At 51.3% G+C, this 17,928-nt stretch overlaps 7 protein-coding genes across 7 annotated transcripts; 5 read left to right on the forward strand and 2 right to left on the reverse strand.

Moving 5' to 3' along the window:
- Positions 1-625: 625 nt before the first annotated feature.
- On the forward strand, positions 626-1,770 carry ASPVEDRAFT_137558 (bZIP transcription factor; the record flags this gene model as incomplete). Its single annotated transcript, XM_040807406.1, has 2 exons — positions 626-1,324; positions 1,399-1,770. 2 exons carry the CDS (start codon positions 626-628, stop codon positions 1,768-1,770), a joined length of 1,071 nt encoding a protein of 356 aa, XP_040670783.1.
- A 2,340-nt stretch (positions 1,771-4,110) lies between these two features.
- Positions 4,111-5,815, reverse strand: ASPVEDRAFT_197972 (Zn(II)2Cys6 transcription factor; the record flags this gene model as incomplete). Its single annotated transcript, XM_040809246.1, has 2 exons — positions 4,111-5,461; positions 5,495-5,815. 2 exons carry the CDS (start codon positions 5,813-5,815, stop codon positions 4,442-4,444), a joined length of 1,341 nt encoding a protein of 446 aa, XP_040670784.1. The 3' UTR covers positions 4,111-4,441.
- Positions 5,816-10,711: 4,896 nt separating this feature from the next.
- On the forward strand, positions 10,712-11,623 carry ASPVEDRAFT_86387 (uncharacterized protein; the record flags this gene model as incomplete). Its single annotated transcript, XM_040817834.1, has 1 exon — positions 10,712-11,623. The coding sequence occupies one exon, from the start codon at positions 10,712-10,714 to the stop codon at positions 11,621-11,623; it is 912 nt and encodes a 303-aa protein (XP_040670785.1).
- Positions 11,624-11,776: 153 nt separating this feature from the next.
- On the forward strand, positions 11,777-12,900 carry ASPVEDRAFT_829571 (flavin reductase family protein). Its single transcript, XM_040817294.1, has one exon. It carries the CDS (start codon positions 12,072-12,074, stop codon positions 12,735-12,737), a length of 666 nt encoding a protein of 221 aa, XP_040670786.1. The 5' UTR covers positions 11,777-12,071; the 3' UTR covers positions 12,738-12,900.
- Positions 12,901-13,059: 159 nt separating this feature from the next.
- On the forward strand, positions 13,060-14,109 carry ASPVEDRAFT_31442 (porphobilinogen deaminase; the record flags this gene model as incomplete). Its single annotated transcript, XM_040810473.1, has 2 exons — positions 13,060-13,312; positions 13,373-14,109. The coding sequence occupies 2 exons, from the start codon at positions 13,060-13,062 to the stop codon at positions 14,107-14,109; spliced, it is 990 nt and encodes a 329-aa protein (XP_040670787.1).
- Positions 14,110-14,231: 122 nt separating this feature from the next.
- ASPVEDRAFT_86390 (WD40 repeat domain-containing protein) lies at positions 14,232-15,617 on the reverse strand (the record flags this gene model as incomplete). Its single annotated transcript, XM_040817835.1, has 1 exon — positions 14,232-15,617. One exon carries the CDS (start codon positions 15,615-15,617, stop codon positions 14,232-14,234), a length of 1,386 nt encoding a protein of 461 aa, XP_040670788.1.
- Positions 15,618-16,731: 1,114 nt separating this feature from the next.
- ASPVEDRAFT_136952 (uncharacterized protein) lies at positions 16,732-17,718 on the forward strand (the record flags this gene model as incomplete). Its single annotated transcript, XM_040807342.1, has 2 exons — positions 16,732-17,189; positions 17,241-17,718. The coding sequence occupies 2 exons, from the start codon at positions 16,732-16,734 to the stop codon at positions 17,716-17,718; spliced, it is 936 nt and encodes a 311-aa protein (XP_040670789.1).
- Positions 17,719-17,928: the final 210 nt, after the last annotated feature.

The following is a 17,928-nucleotide window of genomic DNA, read 5'->3' on the forward strand; positions in this document are numbered from 1 at the left end:
GCAACTCGATTAAGTCATCGCCGATTGCACCCGGCAGTCATAGCCTCCTGGCGTCCGTTATATCCACCCTAAATCGATACCGGGGAGATTATTCGCGTTCGGGACGGAGACGCGCGGGGGGGGGCTGCATGGCATTTGTTCCGGGGTAGCGTATGGGGAAGATCGGGAGATCGTTGCTGTTTCACTCCGTGGCACGGAGACAATGGTCCTTGGGTGTGTTTGATGTCGGTGGCTTATCCAGTCAGGCGAATCGCAATTAGAGTGACAGCTATCACAGAGATCCGGAGTAGCGACGTGGTCGGGTCCACCCGTAACAGATCAACTGAACACAGACGCAGGTTAGCTGGCAGAGATGTATACTCACAGATGCATCAAGGCCCATGAATGTAGCAGGCGCCCGAGGTTTCGTAGCTCTGAATAGCCTCGTGAACGGCGCAAACAGGAACAAGCAGTGGTGGCTGACAGGCAGCCAAGCGACCCCGTGGGAAAATGAGGACGCCAAAATGCGGGGTTGCGCAATCATCCCGGCCGCCTCCCGGCTTCGTTTATCGTCCCTGTCTCCCCCATTCCTCCAGACTCTCTCTCCTCTCTAATTCCCGCCGAAGCAGTCAGGACCATGGAGACCATGGAAATCTCGCAGTCCTCACCCAACACGCCCACCGAGGGCGCCCAGAAGAAACGTCGCCGCACCGAAGCACAGCTGGCCCGCAAGCGCCAGGCTGACCGCATCAATCACAAGGCGAAGCGCGAACAACAGAAGCGCCAGATGGAGAGCCTCGAAACACAAGTCACAAACCTGCAGGAGGCCGTGCAGTCGCTGACAGACCAGGTACGCGTTCTCAACGAACGACTGCGGGATCAGACGCGATATTTCTCCTGCTTCGACATTGGTGAGACACCAAGTCCTGTTGCTGCCGCCGGCAACTCATCGGCCTCGTTCAGCCAGCCGCGGCCTCTGGCAAATGCACACGATATGCTGCTCCTGCCGGCAGATAAATTACCGATGCTTGTTCCGACGCCGGCAATGGGGGAGCCTGATAACAACGTTCCTGTTGACTGTCGGTGTGGAGTTGACCATCGATCTTACTACGAATGTCTCGAGTACTCAACCTTCTCCATCCTGCTGCGGGCTCACCAGGGTCTCAATAAAAGTATCTCGAATAGCACGCGTCTCCCCCGCACACCCTCACTTGTCCACGTCTTCCGCCCAACTTCGACCGATAATCCCGTCATCCAGATCCTGGGCCTGGTCTTCAGCCAGGTCCGACCGGCAAATGTCCGAACGCTCTTCGCATGCTACGTCGTGATGTATCGCTTTCTCCGAGTAAGATTGCTCCCTTGCCTATCGTCTTCCAGTCACGCTCTAGTAACGCCCAGCTAACTCATTTCTCTACTTAGTGGCGCCTTTGCCCCGACGAAGAAACCCAACGCGACGTCCCGGCCTGGCTGTACCCGACCGAAATCCAAAAGACGATCCCCCACCCCGTATGCATCGACTTCCTCCCTTGGCCGGGCCTCCGCGACCGGTTGATTCACAATGTACAACAAATCCAGGACTCGCGGCACTCTGTCATGATGTATATGCGTTCCATTCATTTCCGGTGGCCGGAGGACCAGGAGTTTATCTATACCAGCGAGAACGGAGAGTTGATGCCAACGCAGGGTTTCGAAACGGGCCTGTACGAATATGAGAATTGGCAAGTGTCACCCGAGTGGGCTGCGACGTTCCCGAAGCTGAAGAAATATGTCAATGTTGGCGCGGCTGCCTGAATTTGGGAGGACCATCGCTTGTCCAACGCTACCACCAACTTACCAGCATCTGTTTTTTGTTTAGCCATTTAGCGACCTTTTGCATTTACCTTCTTATATATGAGCTTATGGCTTCGCATATCGCCGCTGTGCTCAACAAAATAAAGTCATTTCTTGCCGTATCGTCGTTATCCACGTCCCACCTGGAAAAGGAATCGATGATACAATAAATGAATACCACATGGGTTCTGCGGCCAGCTATAAATCTAATTTTCATGCGACTAAAGACTACGAATCAACTATTCACCCGTCCCTAATTTACCTAGTCGAGAAGCACTCCCAAGCGGATGTCATCTGAAATGCATCTGGAGGGTTCATCCAACCTATATCTTGACCTCTAATCTGGAGATCACGTATACATAGTCGCCTCGGACGAAGACAAAGGATGCCACATGAGGGCAAGATAGTGCACTGCCACTAGGCCCTGCGGTAGAAGCTAGGCGTGCAAGGCACCACAGTCCCAATCCCCCCTCACGGTTCGCATTTTAGAGAGAACAAGGGCCGGGGTGTTGTCCAAAGAACAGGGAATGGAAAGTCAGGCTTTTGCATCCATCACTGTGTAACGAAGACGCGTATCTGGAGACGTGGGACTTCATTACGGTCTCCGGTACTCGGATGTCGCAGTGATGTATGCATCTGGGTGCAATGGCACCCTCTCAGAGCAAGTCCCGATATCACTTATAAGTGCTCTAGTCTGTGAAATCTGCACAGGATATTCTGATTCTCTCAAAACTGATGTACTGCCCCAGCTATCAGAGCCTCTGGGGGCTCCAGATAGGGGTGTGGATGAGGGGATGTGAGCAGCACTTCTAGAATAGGAGTGCAGGAGCAATTGAAGTATATTATTCTATAAAAGTCCCAAGCGCAATGCCACAAGCTGTTGTCGCAGCCGTGCAGGTATTTGATTGTAGGATGTATTGAAAATGTACCAAAGGCTTCCAGGATGCTGTGATCCCGTTAATAATCCTTCTGATCTCCTCGTTGATCGATGTCAAACGGCCAGATTGACCTCAGGGTCATCTCATCTCTTACCGGCTCATCATCACTATCCAAACCTGCGTTCGTCAAAACAGCTTGCAGCATCCCATTAAAGAGTTCCTTCTGGCCTGATTGTGCCGCTTTCCAGCCGTCCGGGGGTACCCATCCATCAGACGCTGTATTTAGCAAGCTAGACAAATCAGTCCGCAGATTCTTTGCCGCCTCAAAAAGTCTGTACTCCTTCTTATGTTTCTCAAGTTCTTCTTACGTGGGTAACGGATAAGGACATTGACCTTCAAATCCTAGCTTATTCCACAGTCGAGTAGTCTCAATCATCTCATGGCGTAAGGCCACCGCACCATCCTTCCATGTTCTATAACAATAACGATTTCTATCATCTTCATCCTCATCCAGTGCACGATGATATTGTTTTCCACCAAAACAAACAGGCTCGCGATGTCCGACTTTACAGTTCTCTTTGGAAGGCCTCGTTGAGTGACGAGTCCTTAGCCTGCAGAACGGTCGATGATCCTGCCATACTGACTGGCTTCGTGGTGTAGATCTCATTCCCGACTGATCTTTTACACAATTCGCAACGAGGACGGTCTTTTTTGAAGCGAGGTAACTATGTTGACATTCCGAACCATGTACCGGGTCGCTGAGATAAAGCCGATACCCAGTAGTGGCGTGAAACAGAAGGGTAGCCAAGGTCGATTAAGCTTGGTCCCTTACCCAGCTGAACGCCGCTCCGCCCCGTTGCTGACGTTTGTACAAATAACGGCCTGAGAAAAATCCCCGGAAGGAATATGGGATGGTCTACGGATTTCGGATGGAGCGCCGGTATCCGAAGCCTCGACTGCCTGAGATGGCTTTTTCCCGAACGTTAACGATTTCTAATCACCTGTATAACCGTGAATTTCGGACTTGGCTTTATCTACCATGCAGTTGATTGCCTTGAACACATCCAAGGATACGGTATTTTCGCCACCTTGGCGAAAATATCCGACACGCATCACAACCGGCAACGTCGGAGATCAGGCTGTAGAAATACTCAGAAGCCGCCGCCCAGATGGAAAGTCCGTTTGGCGTTCTAGGATCAGAAATGACAACGGCATGATCCTGGACGGCAGTTGAGCATATCAGCTGCATGGACACAATGTCCATTCTGCCCAGAAATTATCTATTCCGGAACAAAATGGGGTCGTGAGCGAGTGCCTATCCGCTGATCTAGCCACTGAAGTACTCTCTCGTCTGACAAGTGAGCAATTGAGTGAAGAAAGCCAATCGGGCTATTACCTTGCGCTAAGGCGAGCGATCGGTGATCAATTTCTACAACAGTCTGTGATTGGGACACCCCATGGAATATCCAGCACGAGCTGCAAGGGACGGTTGTCAACCCCGGTTGTACTTTGCACTGATGTTCTACAATCCCCGCGGAACAACCGGCCTGAGGATTTCATTACTCCTAAATACAATGAACCAACATTAACCCACCAAATTCTCTCCATATCCCCCAGACCCTTAATAAATGCTGCCCGCTCCCACCTGGGGATACATTTTATTATTCGACCTGAGAAAGCCCTATACTCATGAGGATTGGGATCCAGTAGACTACGGCCAACAGCATCAACCCCCTCTCGAAATACATACACCATCATGCTCGGCGCAGTATCTCGATTGTTTCAGAAGATATGGCACGAAGGCGTTTCCGAAGGTCTTCCTCTAGTTGAGAGAACGTGGACCCTGATAAGGGCGATGTCTGCATCGCTGTGAACAATGAATTCTCAAGAGCTTCAGAAGTTGCTGAACCAAAGGTAGAATCCGAGGCCAGACAAGTACTTAGTCGAATACTTTCCAACCGCGATGAAAGCACGTTAACCAGTTGTTGTACGCGGTGAAGCTCGCTAAGGACTAGCTGCGCTGCCATGCGATTCTGGCTCTTAGAATCTATGCAGTGGCTCCCTATAATCATGGGGGAGCACAGCACTCGTTTATTGGAAGCTGAAAGGTCAGATACTCCTGGATAAATGACAGTGTCATGTCCCCATTCCATGACATCATCCGGGGTTACTCTCTTGTCTCGCGCGGCAGCGATATACCAGCCCATGACCTTAAAAACGGCGAGCGAGACCATTGATATGACGTATCCATCATGAGAACAAGGGCAATCTAGCACCGCATTGATAGTCTCGATGATTTGTTTATTTTGTGAAATAACGGACTCTATTGTCCGGGCCGGACCAGACCCCTGGTGGCCACCTGGGCGTTTGCACGCCGTTGGGGCATTCGGAAACAAATCCTTGAAAATATCCAACACTATGCTCAAACAGCACGCTAAATGGTTGGTTGTTGCCTCACATGGCTCCGTTGGTCTTGTGTCTGAAAGCTCTGGTGTAGGAAATAATCGGTGCTCGGTGACCGAAACAGAACTAGCAATCCCGGGGGTTGAATCAATGGCGCAGTTGTCGAACTGAGGCGGTGGCATGACTGATGCAAATATATCCCCGACATCATCCGCCATGGGTATGAGAGAGGAGAAGTCTCCAACATCTGTGTTGAATACACTGGGAGACAGAAGAGACCGCCAAAGATCTGGAGTTTGTGCTATACAGTGTTCTGGCGAAGGATGAATGACCGGAATCGTCGAAATCGGCGTCAACAATGAGCTTTGCGACTGTCCGCTGGTGGCAACGCTGGATGAAAGTACACTTGCCACTGCACTTATACCGATGCTTGCCGGCTGAAGTGCTGGCGATGTTGATGTTCCTGTTGTCCTTGTCGCAGCGCCTATTCCCGGCAACTGGTTTACAGCCCGCGAGGTTCGACCAGTGCGGCGGGATACCTTATATTCACAATCCAGACGACGTCGAGCACAGCGACTACATACCGGTTTCTCCTTATTGCATTTGACCTTTGAATTAGCGCAGTGAATACAGCTGTCACGGAGCTTCCGGGGTTGCTGTCCGTTGGGTACCCGATGGGGACTAGGTTGCGAGGAAGTAGACTCTGATGCGACGGAGTCCGTCATGATTAACTGATGGATTTGAGTAGAGTCGAGCTGATCGAGGTGACGGGGGGCGTTGTATTCAGATGGAAAGGTATAGAGGGCGCTTACGCTGGAGAAGTCCGAATGTGTGGGAATAGGCACATCATGCCTTATCCGCCGGTTTTGTTATTTTTCTGTCCAACATTAGAGTGGCCAGGCCAACCTCCGATCCGGGGCCCTGTTGTGTGTACTTATCTCCTCCTTCCCTAACGTGCTAGGTTTTTGCTTTTTCTGACCAGAGGGGAGCACTGATTTAGCTATGAGTAACCCAAATGGGCAAGGGCACGATGGCATTCAATTTGTGGTACGTCGATCAGCCTGGAGCTGGCGAGCTTGCAGTGGCTAACGCATAGCAGAACTAGTGATTCGGGTGCAGGATCAATGCAAAGACCTCCAACCCTCTGTGGCGGCCAGGATTATCATGCACCAGTGACTGGCGAATGGATTCCGCCAGAATATCATTTGTTTCTCGCCGACATGCTGTTGGTTTGCCCTCTCCATTAGATCCAAGTACACTGCCACGAACAGGGGATTGACTTGGATATGTTGGTTTGAGCTGTTGTTCGCCCTACCAGCTGCCGACCCTGGCCACCTTTCGATCAGGACTAGCTTCCATGAACATTGCCTTAATATGGCTTAGGTCTATTTTTGAGACTTGCGCCAGCAGCTATCTGTCAACCGATACCCTCTTCCCAGTTCTTCGGACGCCTCTTGGCCAAGTCACCCTCCAAGGGGCCATTGGCAGCCCAGGGCGCATTACTGGCTGAACAAGCGTGTTGGCAAGATCGACATTTCGACATCTCCAGCCCATCTACACCAGGATATTGAGCCTACCGTTTCCCCATGCGATGCGTCGGGAGATACAAGTCAGCCCCGGTTGGGGCCTTACTATTGGTCAGTTTACACTACCAAGCTCCTGGAAACAACCCATCCCGTGGGTCGCTGTGGCCAAGGCGGCCGTCATAAACAAGACGAACTGCAATCGTTATAAGCTTGCTTGGCCCATCGGGCGATCCTGGCGGGAACTGTCCCATATCGCTGTTCTCTTGACATCAGAACAGATCGATATATGGTGTATGCATGCGAAACTCTCCCATTTGACTCCAGGTCTTGCCAACCTTGAGCTTTCCGAAACCAGAAGAGGGCGGCTATGTTCGTGAAGTAAGTTCTGTGTTGGTGGCGTTGCGACGACTCTCGGGGATCAGCTGCGTGCATAAACTTCAAACATCCATCGCATTTTCGATGACCAAGCCGGCAGACAGGTCATTGGGTCATGTCGACACGGATCTACCATCCCACCATAATACTCGATACCATCTTGCAAAACACCATTTGCCGATGATCAAGCTACCAAGAAGACCCCCGATGTTCTCGAGTACGGGTCAGGTGCGCGACAATAGCCCCCACGCCGCCTACTCCATCTACTGTTCTCTTGTACCTTGTGTGCGTAGGTAGTTGACAAATACCCATGAGCCAGCCTTCGATCGGCAAACCATTCGTCCAACCGTTTGGCTGGGGGGGAGGGCTCTTACGGCAATCTTGCCGAACGAGTATGTCCACTACAATGGCTCTCCGTCGCTAACGTGGGATGCTGATCTTGCCCTGTGGCTAGATGTGCTTTGGGAGCGAGACTGTGGAGAGAAAAGAAAATATATTCCTGGTGAGGCAACCGCACAAGATTTGGCCTCAAGGCTTTCACCTGCGGGGTTCGTGACAACGAGCGGTACAATTCGCAGTAAGATACAAATCAGGCATAATGCCGATATGAAGACCCTAATGGAATGCTTGTGAGTGACCACGTATTGAAGTGTGCCGCCGGGGAGGAGATCCTCCGGTGCTTATTGTTTGCTGCGGTAGAATCGCCGCTCTGCTCCCCCTGAGAAGCATCGAATAAAATTCTCGCATTCCATGATTCGATGTGATTCATCACCCAGGCCTTCGCTACTATCAACATCGTAGGTTTAACGGGAATATTTAAAAATTGCCAGATGACGTTGCACACACGCCCCGCCCTTTTGCGGATAATGGGCGATACGACTGTTGGCGAGCGTGCTGATGAAATGTGAGCACCATACATAGATGGACTGTGTCTTCCATTTCGAAAGCTTGTTGAGCCATGAAAATCCGCCGTGAGATTTGCCATGGTCCTTCAGATCCAGCAGTCAAAAGGATTTCGGCCCGCTGTCCGAAACCCCGAGCCAGCCCGAGGGAAGAAGCAAGAATAAAAGCAAAAACACACATCAGGCATCCGCGGGACACCATACCAAGTATCCGGGTTCTTTGGCTGGAAAAGGCTTGGCGCAGCTCTTGTAGTGTTTGTTTACATACGACAGCAGCGGCGCACCTGACATACCAAAATACTCACATGCGAGAAAGGACGATGATCATAAACAATAAACCGAAATGTGAAAAGTGCATAGTGTAGGATTCCAGGTAATAATTGGTCCTTTGCGGCGATAATTTGATTGTTTCCGCGCATCTTGCTTCCTTTCTGGCCATCTCGTTGCACAGAGTGGAAGCCACACGTAGGTATGCTCTTGGCAGAACAAGGAACCAAGGGGCAAATGGTCAGTCGTTCGAATACAGCAGGTCAATGCTTGAAGGAACAAGGGGATGCGTGTCAACCGCTTCCGGTGCTGACATCTAACGACTCAAAGAAGATGCTGGCTGACAGTGTGCAATTTCTCAATTTGGAAGCCTTACATGGGTATTAGGAGACTCTCGCCACATAGGGTATATTTGGGATACCGGGCTTCAACTGACATCTCGTTGCGCACCCTTTCAATTCCAACTATGTCCACCTATTTCCACCGCAGAAATGCGCCGATGCCTGAAACAAAAGAGCAAGGCATCTGTGTTAGTCCCCGATCCACCAGTTACTAGGCACGATCGAGAGGATTGAAACCCACGACCCTGAAATTGGGACATGGAGTCATCGGCTTTGCCCAAGCTCCATAAAGTATGGACTCCCCGGTGCGCTGTGCGACCTTATGGTGATACCTCGATACGGGTGGGATGACATCGAGCCTCTTCGCCGCTTACGGAGCACCCAGATAAGCTGTATCCCACCATAATACAGTTTTCATGCGTGTCCCACCAACCTTAGATGATGCTATATATGACAACTTTCGTACTAGGACCACCAGATCATGCTGTACTATTGACTTCTTTCCTTGACGCTCTCGCAATTTGGTTGCCTCGGCTGGATTGAGTCATCGGACTAAAACACCCCCTATTTCAAGAGGGACAGGGTGGCATGTTTTATCGTATCGTTCAAGCGCTGAGAGCTTCTCGTGGCCGCCACTATTGGGTCGTGCTGTTGCAGAGAGGCTCGAATAAGTCGCTCGAAAACTAGATTCCCCAAGTCCGTTGCTGAATTCATGTTGGGTCTCGATGCACGAACAATTTCCAATCAACACCTATTCCATGGGTCTGCGACTGATATCGGTGACTCGAAGGTGCATCCATTAGCTTTCCATGGATAGTGAAAGATAAAGTCAAGCGACGCTATCTCGACGCCTTCTGTGGAACCTTTCACAAACTTGTCGAGTCACCTCTGCTCCAGAAGCCCGGCCAATGCTCGATGGGTAGCCGGTCGAAATTGATATTGATACGAAATCCAACTGGCGCTTACAACACGGCGAGCAGCTCAGGTCAGAACTTTTTTCCTGCAGTGTAAGATGTCTCCAAACATGCTAGCGACTCGAGCAGCGCGTCGGCTCAAACAGCCGAAAATCGGGATTCACCCCTTGCAGTGAGGAAGCTCTCACTTTTCTCACATAGACATTGGTGCCTTGTTCTAATCAGCCAGTAACGCTGCCGAGGGAAAGAAAAAGCAAAGAGCTGTCCGATCTTGCAGTGGCGGAGATCGCCGTCAGTGGGAGTCTGAAGAATGTCGAAAGAGAACGTGCAGAATCACCACGTGCTAGCTTCCGGAGCCTTGTCCATCTCGTTTCAGAAAGAGCACATTCAAGTGCCATCGTCATTCAGCCTTGCAATTGAGACTGGGTCTTGGTTTGGGTCGTTGGCTCGTTGCAGGTGCAGTGGAAATCCTCCTCGCTTTAACACCAGCTGCTCAATGGTCGGATTCCGAAACAAAGGGCCTGTTCCATTGACAAACTCTAATTATTCGCTGCGATGATGCTTCTCTCCACCTCCAGTTATTATCGAAATCGGGCAACAAATCTCAACGCCTGATCTCAATAGCCACCGGCGCCCACCTCGACAAATGCGTTTTTGAAACAGATATCAACTCCACGTTGCCGTTTATCGCGAGCGGGTCCTTGGCTTTGACAAGAATTATTGGCATTTCTGCCAAGATTTTGAAAGTGATTCAATCATGGAAAGAGTCCGATCACTACCCAGATGATGTGCATTCCGCGAGGATCTGCCTTACACTAACTCCACCAGCCCTCGTATTCCAGAAAAAGCAGCCAATCAAATTCGTCTGTAGCATGTCGCTCGGAGATCCCTTCTCTCCTTCATTTCCAGTTCTATGAAAAGAGCACAGCTCGAGAGTGGCGAGTTGTAACGATGTTTTCAAGAAAAAGGGCAAACAATGCGATGTCTCGGCCGTCACCATGAGGATAGGGACAGTCTGTTCCTCACGGAAACTTCCGTAGGGTCAGAGCTGCGAGACCCAGTCTGGAGACGGGCCAGTCCTTGAGAGTTCAGGGTCTGTCCATTTGCCCTGTGGGACACGAATGGCACGCGTCCAGTCACAGATCTCGCACGGGGCGATCGTCGTCCTTGCTTATGGATGACCAGTCCACCTGGGAAATGCGACTGTCTCGCTGCGACTTAAAGACGAGCTGAGCATGTCGACGCCCAGTGCCTGTTCGAAGATCTCCAGTTTCTCCCTTACGCGTCCCTTCCGCCATGATGAAGGGCCTTCTCTCGCTGATATTTTTGCTGCTCAGCGCCACCACCTCAGTCTCTAGTTGGACCCTAACGTGGACCGACTCGAAAGGCAAATCGTGGGTCGAGCAAGGTCACAGCTCCGTCGATTGTAGAAAGATTGAGCAGGCGGAGAGCGAGGAGTACCGGTGGACCCCAGACGAAGACGGGCTCTCTATCTGGCTGTTCGAGAACGACAAATGCGAAGGCTCCCGAGCAGGATACTCACCACCTTCAGTATGGCAGCACATCTCAACTAGAGATCTACTCTCATTTCGCGTTGCCTTGGCGGACCAAAACGAGAACCCTACCAGTACCTCCACACCTACGCCGACGCCCACATCAACCTCTACCCAGTCCGAATCTACTACAGCGACGCCATCCGCAACCCCTACAGGCGAACCCCCAGGCGGCTCATCGGTCAATTCTGGTGCAGTTGCAGGTGGTGTCGTCGGTGGTGTTGCCGGAGCTGCCGCAATTGGCGGCCTCTTCTTTTACCTAGGCCGTCGCAAACGCTCGCCCAAAGCCGATCCTGAGCCTCGAGAATCCGGTCCAGACAACGCGAACTCTACATCTAGACCTACTCCATCACCATCCGCGCCGCCATCCGCACCATCGGTGCCTCCACCTGCTGTGGCAGGGCACCCGCATTACGATGCATCCTCGTACGAAAGAAAACTAGAACTCGACTCGGCGCCGGTATATCAGTCAGTTGGCGGGGCCCACCACGATGAAATTGCCAAGCACTCATATTCGCCCCTTGGGACGTCAAATACGACCCATTATCCACCTGCTCGATTTATCTCTGAACTTCCGGGTGATGCGGGGATGGTCGAGATGAGCGATAGCCATAGGCTGCAGGAACTGGAAGGCAATGGGACCAAGATTGGGTGATCTATGATTTTGCTGAAACTTCTAATCCGGCGTACATTGAAATTGGCATCTGTTTATTGATATATTGTATATATTTCTCTATCGAATATACCCATTTTGTGAACGAACATCCCTTTTCTTACATCAAGCCGTCCACGCCATGAATCTCCTTTCATCGGATATCAAAATTCCCGGCGCCACCAGCTCAGCACCCAGCTGATATCCCAGAGACGCAGAATACTCAGTCATCGGCAGGATACGAGAATTGTAAACTATCTATGTTTGCAGTCGTATCATCCGAAGAGCGTCGGGGTGGGGAACGTGGGGCAATACTTCATCGATCTATGATGTCTTGCTGTCGTCTACAAGAAAAAAAGTCCACCTTCGAAGCCATCACCAGTCGTGATACGATCGATTCAAGAGCATAAACATTTTCATCACTCAAAGACACTGATATCGAACCTAAACCATGCCACGCAAGCGCAAAGCATCGCCCATAACCGAGAGCCCATCATCATCAAAGAAGTCCGAACAGGACAACAACAACACCAAATATCTCTTCGAACCATACCCTCCATCCAAGGTTTATCGCCTCATAGAACCAGGACCTGTCCTCCTTGTCTCGACAGGCTCTCTCGCCGAATCAACCTACAACCTCATGACAATCGGCTTCCACATGATGCTGCAGCATGACTCCCCGCCCCTAATCAGCGCCTGCATTGGGCCATGGAATACAAGCTTCGAGGCTCTCAAGGAAAGCGGGGAATGCGTCCTCGCTATTCCAGATGCGCGCATCGCGCAGAAAGTCGTGGACATCGGCAATTGTGATGGCGATGAGGTGGATAAGTGGGAGGCCTTTGGGATGGGTGCGCTTCCTGCGGCTTCGGTGAAAGCGCCACTCGTCAGTGCTGGTGATGATGGGATTATTGCGAATGTTGAGTGTGTTGTTGTGGATAGGAGTATAGTCAAGAAGTATAGGATGTGGGTTCTTAAAGTTGTCAAGGCCTGGGTGAGCCCTGGATTTAGGGAAACTGGAAGAATGTTTCATCATCGCGGAGATGGGACGTTCTCTGTAGACGGGGAAGTGCTGGATTTACAAGACAGGATGGTTAAGTGGAAAGAATTCCAGGATTAAACTACATTGCAACTATATATATATAGATATGTATATTGTCTGGGACAGCTTGATGATTGTGTTTTCACAAGTCAGGCAGGAATCTAGAAATGTTGCCGAAAGCTAAATCCTGTTTCTTGACTTTAAAATAGACTAGTTTAGCCCAATTTTATATATAATCTCATATTTGTTCTCAGAACTGGAAGTGAGAAACTACGTGGATATAGGATCCAGTGCGTGGGGATACATTTTATGGGGGATTGATTTTCCGAGCCCGAGTGCCTGAAATTAAATCCACGCCCCGCAACGATCTGCAACGTCAACACCGACTTCAGAGCCCATCATGGTTGAGACCACTCCGCTGCGAATCGGCACTCGTCGATCGAACCTGGCCATCGTCCAGGCCGAAGGCATCCGCGAGAGCCTACGCCGGATCGCCCCCGATCGGACCTACGAGATCGAAACTCTCCACACACTAGGCGACAAAGACAAGTCGACCGAGCTGTACAACTTCGGAGCAAAGAATCTATGGACGTCTGAACTGGAGGACAAGCTGAACTCCGGTGATATCGATGTTGTTGTGCATTGCCTGAAAGGTATATCCTGTCCAATTACCTCGTCCTACACTTTCCGAACGACCTTAAACCGTTGACTAGATATGCCCACTAGGCTCCCCGACTCCTGCGATCTGGCCGCCATCCCCCTCCGCGATGACCCCCGCGATGCGCTGATAGTCAAATCCGGCCTTTTATATACAAGCTTGCAGACACTACCCGAAGGCGCCGTCGTTGGTACATCCTCCGTCCGACGCTCTGCACAGCTTCGCCGTCTCTACCCGCACCTCCGCTTTGCCAACCTCCGCGGCAACGTCGAAACTCGTCTGGCGAAAGTTGATAACCCCGAGAGCGAGTACACCTGCATGGTTATGTCGGCCGCTGGCCTTGAACGAATTGGATTGAAGCATCGGATTACGCAGTACATGGGCTCGAAGGATGGCGGGATTCTACACGCAGTTGGTCAGGGTGCGTTGGGGCTGGAGATTCGCAAGGGAGACATTAAAACTCTGGAACTCCTGAATCAGTTAGGTGATCGGAAGTCTACCCTCGCCTGTCTTGCGGAGCGGGCTCTCCTACGCACTTTGGAGGGTGGTTGCACTGTCCCCATCGGTGTTGAGACGGAGTGGGTTGATGACGCTCTGGGCCGGTTGAAGATTTCAGCGATTGTTGTTAGTCTTGATGGTACGGAAAGCGTTCAGGATGTCATTGACGCAACGATACGGACTGAGGAGGAAGCAACTGCGCTCGGCGAAGAATTGGCTTCGCGACTTGTGAAACAGGGAGCGGGCTCAATTCTCGCTGCGATTAATGCCAATCGGCCGCCGAAGGCTGACTGAGTCAAAATGAGTGCTGCATTTGATGTATAGCTAAGGAAAGCACAAAGGCAACAGAATCTTGATCATTTACTTGACACTTATCTTGACTCAAATTAAAGAAAGCTTCCTGGTTACAGCAGATTTCACTTGGAGCCCCCAAACGTCAATACCTTCCCTTCCCTCACAGCCAAAAAAGAACCATCCCTGGCGCAAAGCGCATTGCGAACGGTGCCCGTCTCACCAGGGAATCGGTGCAGCGTAAGAGACAACATGTCATAAACATCAGTCGCCCCGGAAGCTGAGACCAACATCAACTTCCTCCCCTGGTCGGTGAACTGAATGGAATTGGGATATGCGTGGGTATAAGAAGGCAGAGACCACTCCATCCTCGTTGGCCGCTGGCTTGTGAAGGGATCCCACAGCGATATCTCATTCTCTGCACGGAGCACCGCCAGCAAAGTACCGTCGTGATTCCAAGAAATAGGCTCGGAGCAATTTGCGACCTGCTGCAGTGAAGCGTCGCGTTTTCCACCCGCAAGGCCGTGGACAAAGACCGATGCGTCGGAATCGCCGGGGCGGTTGAGCAGCGCAATATGCGCCGAATCAGGCGAGAACACTCCGTGCCTGATGAACGCTCCGCGTACTTTCAGTGGAGGAATGAAGCTACCTGTTTGCGAATCCCAGATCTGAACGGAAGTGTCGCTTTCCCCAAACGCTATCAGCCGTGAATCGGGGCTTATGGAAACCCACCAGATCTTGCTCGAAACGCAGGGGATAATGTGTCGAATCACCCGTGTCCGAAGGTCCCATAGCACTAGAGGCGCGCCGTTCGAAGTCGAGACAGGGTCGTACATTATAGCTGTGATCAAGAAGGTGCCGTCGGGACTGAATATCACCTTGTCGCCGCCTAGTCGATACGGTATCTTGTGTTCCCTCTGACCCAGCTCGAAGGCTTCACGCAGCGTGTTTGTGATTCCCTCTAGGGGCCCCCGCGTTTCGTTCGCCTCCTTATTGTAATAATCTATCAGAACTGAGATGATATCCTGACCCAGTCGTTCGTATAACCCAGTCCTATCAACATCTTGGCTGACATCTGCTGGATCTCGCAGTCTCCCACAGTCGTCAAAGTACCAGAGCATAGCACCCCCGCATGTCTTTGACACAGCAACCATGTATCCGTTCTGGTGTGGCGAGCTGGGCGCAAAGGAAAGTCCAAAGAAATGGCCCGACCCGACCTGAACTGTTTCGACAAGTAGGAAGCTTTCCACACAGTAGATCTGGAGCTTTGCTTGTGCGTTTTGCCTTTCACCGATGATCACCGCAGCGAACTTATCGTCCGGACTCAAGGCGATATTGACGGCGGAACTGGGGAGGTGGATACTGGCGAGCTTCTGGTCTTCTCGATGATGATGAGTAGGCGTCCATTCTGGTTTCGCTTGGGTGTCAGGACGGCTCTCAGGACGGTTCTTTCTGCAGCCGGTGTCGGACTGCGAGTGCTTTCTCTTCTTCGTCCTGCTTGGCTTCGGCATCTGGGCGCGTGTCATGTAGGACTAGATATTGTAGAAGGTAAAGTAACAGAAGGGGTATAGGGAGAATACTGAGAGAGGCCTGGTAGAGTAAGTGACAAGGACAGTCTGTTTGTTGAGGGGCAGTAACACATTCACCCTCCGTTTGCCAGAACATCCAAACGGGCTGTAGCCTGAGGCGCCATTCACTGGATCATCATCTGTACCATTATATTCTCTGTATGGGGTGGTCATGATGATCAGGCTTGCTTTGCTATGAGCAAATTCATCTATTAACGCACAACGAGCACGTCACTGACCCTAGTTTTGGACTTTAACAGGGCAACTCTGAGAAAGTCTTCCACACATATGGAGACAAAAGGATAGCTAGGTAGTAAGTGCCCGTTATAGGGATGGAGATTCCCTTGGGCTTTCGCATCTAAGATGTCTTGAATGTGACTGGTTGATTATTAAAAGAAATGGCAGGTCAAGATTTACCAGATACATAACGCAAATAGATCAGATAATTGCCGATATTTCTGTTTCGGAGTACAATCCAGAGCTCACCAAGTACGCCAAGATGAAAGCGTCCTCCGCCTTTATTTCAGCGGTTCCATGTCGATGTGCATGAGCGATGTGATGATTCGACAGTTGCAATCGCTTAAAGCTACACTGGAGCCTGAGACTATCCTTGCTGGATCAGACCTCCGTGCAGATGTCTCCAATCAAGAATGCATATCGGGCTGAGTATCTGCAGGTCTCCCATCACACGGTCACTCAATTGACGTGGGCATCCTGACGGACTCTAAATTGGACCTGGACCTTGCCAAAAAAAAAAAAAAATCTCTTGGCTGGGCTTTGGCAACCACTAGAATGCCCGCCGAAGGTATCACTGCATCTTCCTGAGGCGCAGTAAGCCAGGACTGCGGTTTTGTTCAAGTTTGCCCTCGCGCCAATAAACCAGTGTCTTTTGTGTCGAGTATTCTTGCTGCCTAAGAGCAGGATGGTCTTGTTTGCAATGGGCTTGGTAGTGAGAGCCCAATTGTTGCGCCGACTGATACTATAAGTATACCAAGCATATCCGCAGATAGAGTCGAAGCCAACACAGTATCTACAAGCAATTAATTGCCTTTATATCATGCCGACTGCAAGCACAACTCTTGGATGGACCCTGGCCAACTGGGGCTCAGCGCCAGCCACCTGGACAAGCTCGTCATGCAGCCAGCCCAGCCAGATCTACTACGCAGACAACGACATCCCCTCTATCCCCGCCATGTTTGAGTCGTGCCCTGCCACGACCCTAGACGATTGCGGACCGCGGCCCACTAACTCAGACCTGGTTGACGACTTTCTGAGCGATCAGCGCAATATCCCCTACTGGTCCCCGGGAGTCCGATGCCCCTCGGGGTGGACATCTGTCGGGGCTGCCTCGCGCCCAAGCGATGGACAAGTCAGCACGACTGGCATTTTTACGGTAGACGCCCTACCAACAGGTACTTGGAGCGACGATGACAGTGGCGATATTGCACTGGGTGTTCAAGGCGCCCTCGGCGCACTCCTCGATCCCAGCGAAACAGCCATCGCTTGCTGCCCAAGGTAGGAGAAACAGATATACGGCTGTACTTCGTAACAAGCTAACAGTCATAGTTCAATGTCAGTCGGCAGAAACGGGGTTTGCTACTCCACGCTCCCATCGCACAGCATGTCGACAGCCTGCTTCGCTGACTTTGGCGCACGGGACCCGGATCTGGAGCGTGTCAGCACGACGTTCGTTCTCTTCGGCGTCACCCATACTGGTAATATCCTTGTGCCTACAGTGACGGTTCCAAGGACACCGACTCGCACGACGACTCGGACTCTGGATGCTCGCGAGACTGAGGAGCTGGTTGCTGCGACTTTGGCGGGGCCGATTTATCTTGTGCACCGGCCTAGGGATGGGGACGGCAATGGAGATGGCAATGGCAATGGGAATGGTAATGAAAATAACAATGACAGTGATTCGTCAAACTCGGACAATGACTCTGGCGATTCTGGTTCTGACCAGGATAATGGGGCGTCCAGGATGGCGATGGCTGGGATTCTGACGCTTTCTCTGCTGGCTGGGATGGCTCTTGTGCCGTGGTAGTACCGTGATCATTGTTCCTTATACCGTTAACAGAATAAGAATGACTGGTGAATTTGAACTATTATCTGGTAATGAATTTATCTACATACTGGCAATGTTGGGGTTGCGCCATTGCAAACCCCACAGCCCTAAAACCCCAACAAGCAACATGATTGACCGAACCAGCTTTAAGCAGAGTTTGACTGAGATCGATCGACTTCAGAGTCATTG

The sequence above is a fragment of the Aspergillus versicolor genome (assembly GCF_001890125.1).
Source record: "Aspergillus versicolor CBS 583.65 unplaced genomic scaffold ASPVEscaffold_8, whole genome shotgun sequence".
In the NCBI taxonomy this organism is placed as follows: Eukaryota; Fungi; Ascomycota; class Eurotiomycetes; order Eurotiales; family Aspergillaceae; genus Aspergillus; species Aspergillus versicolor.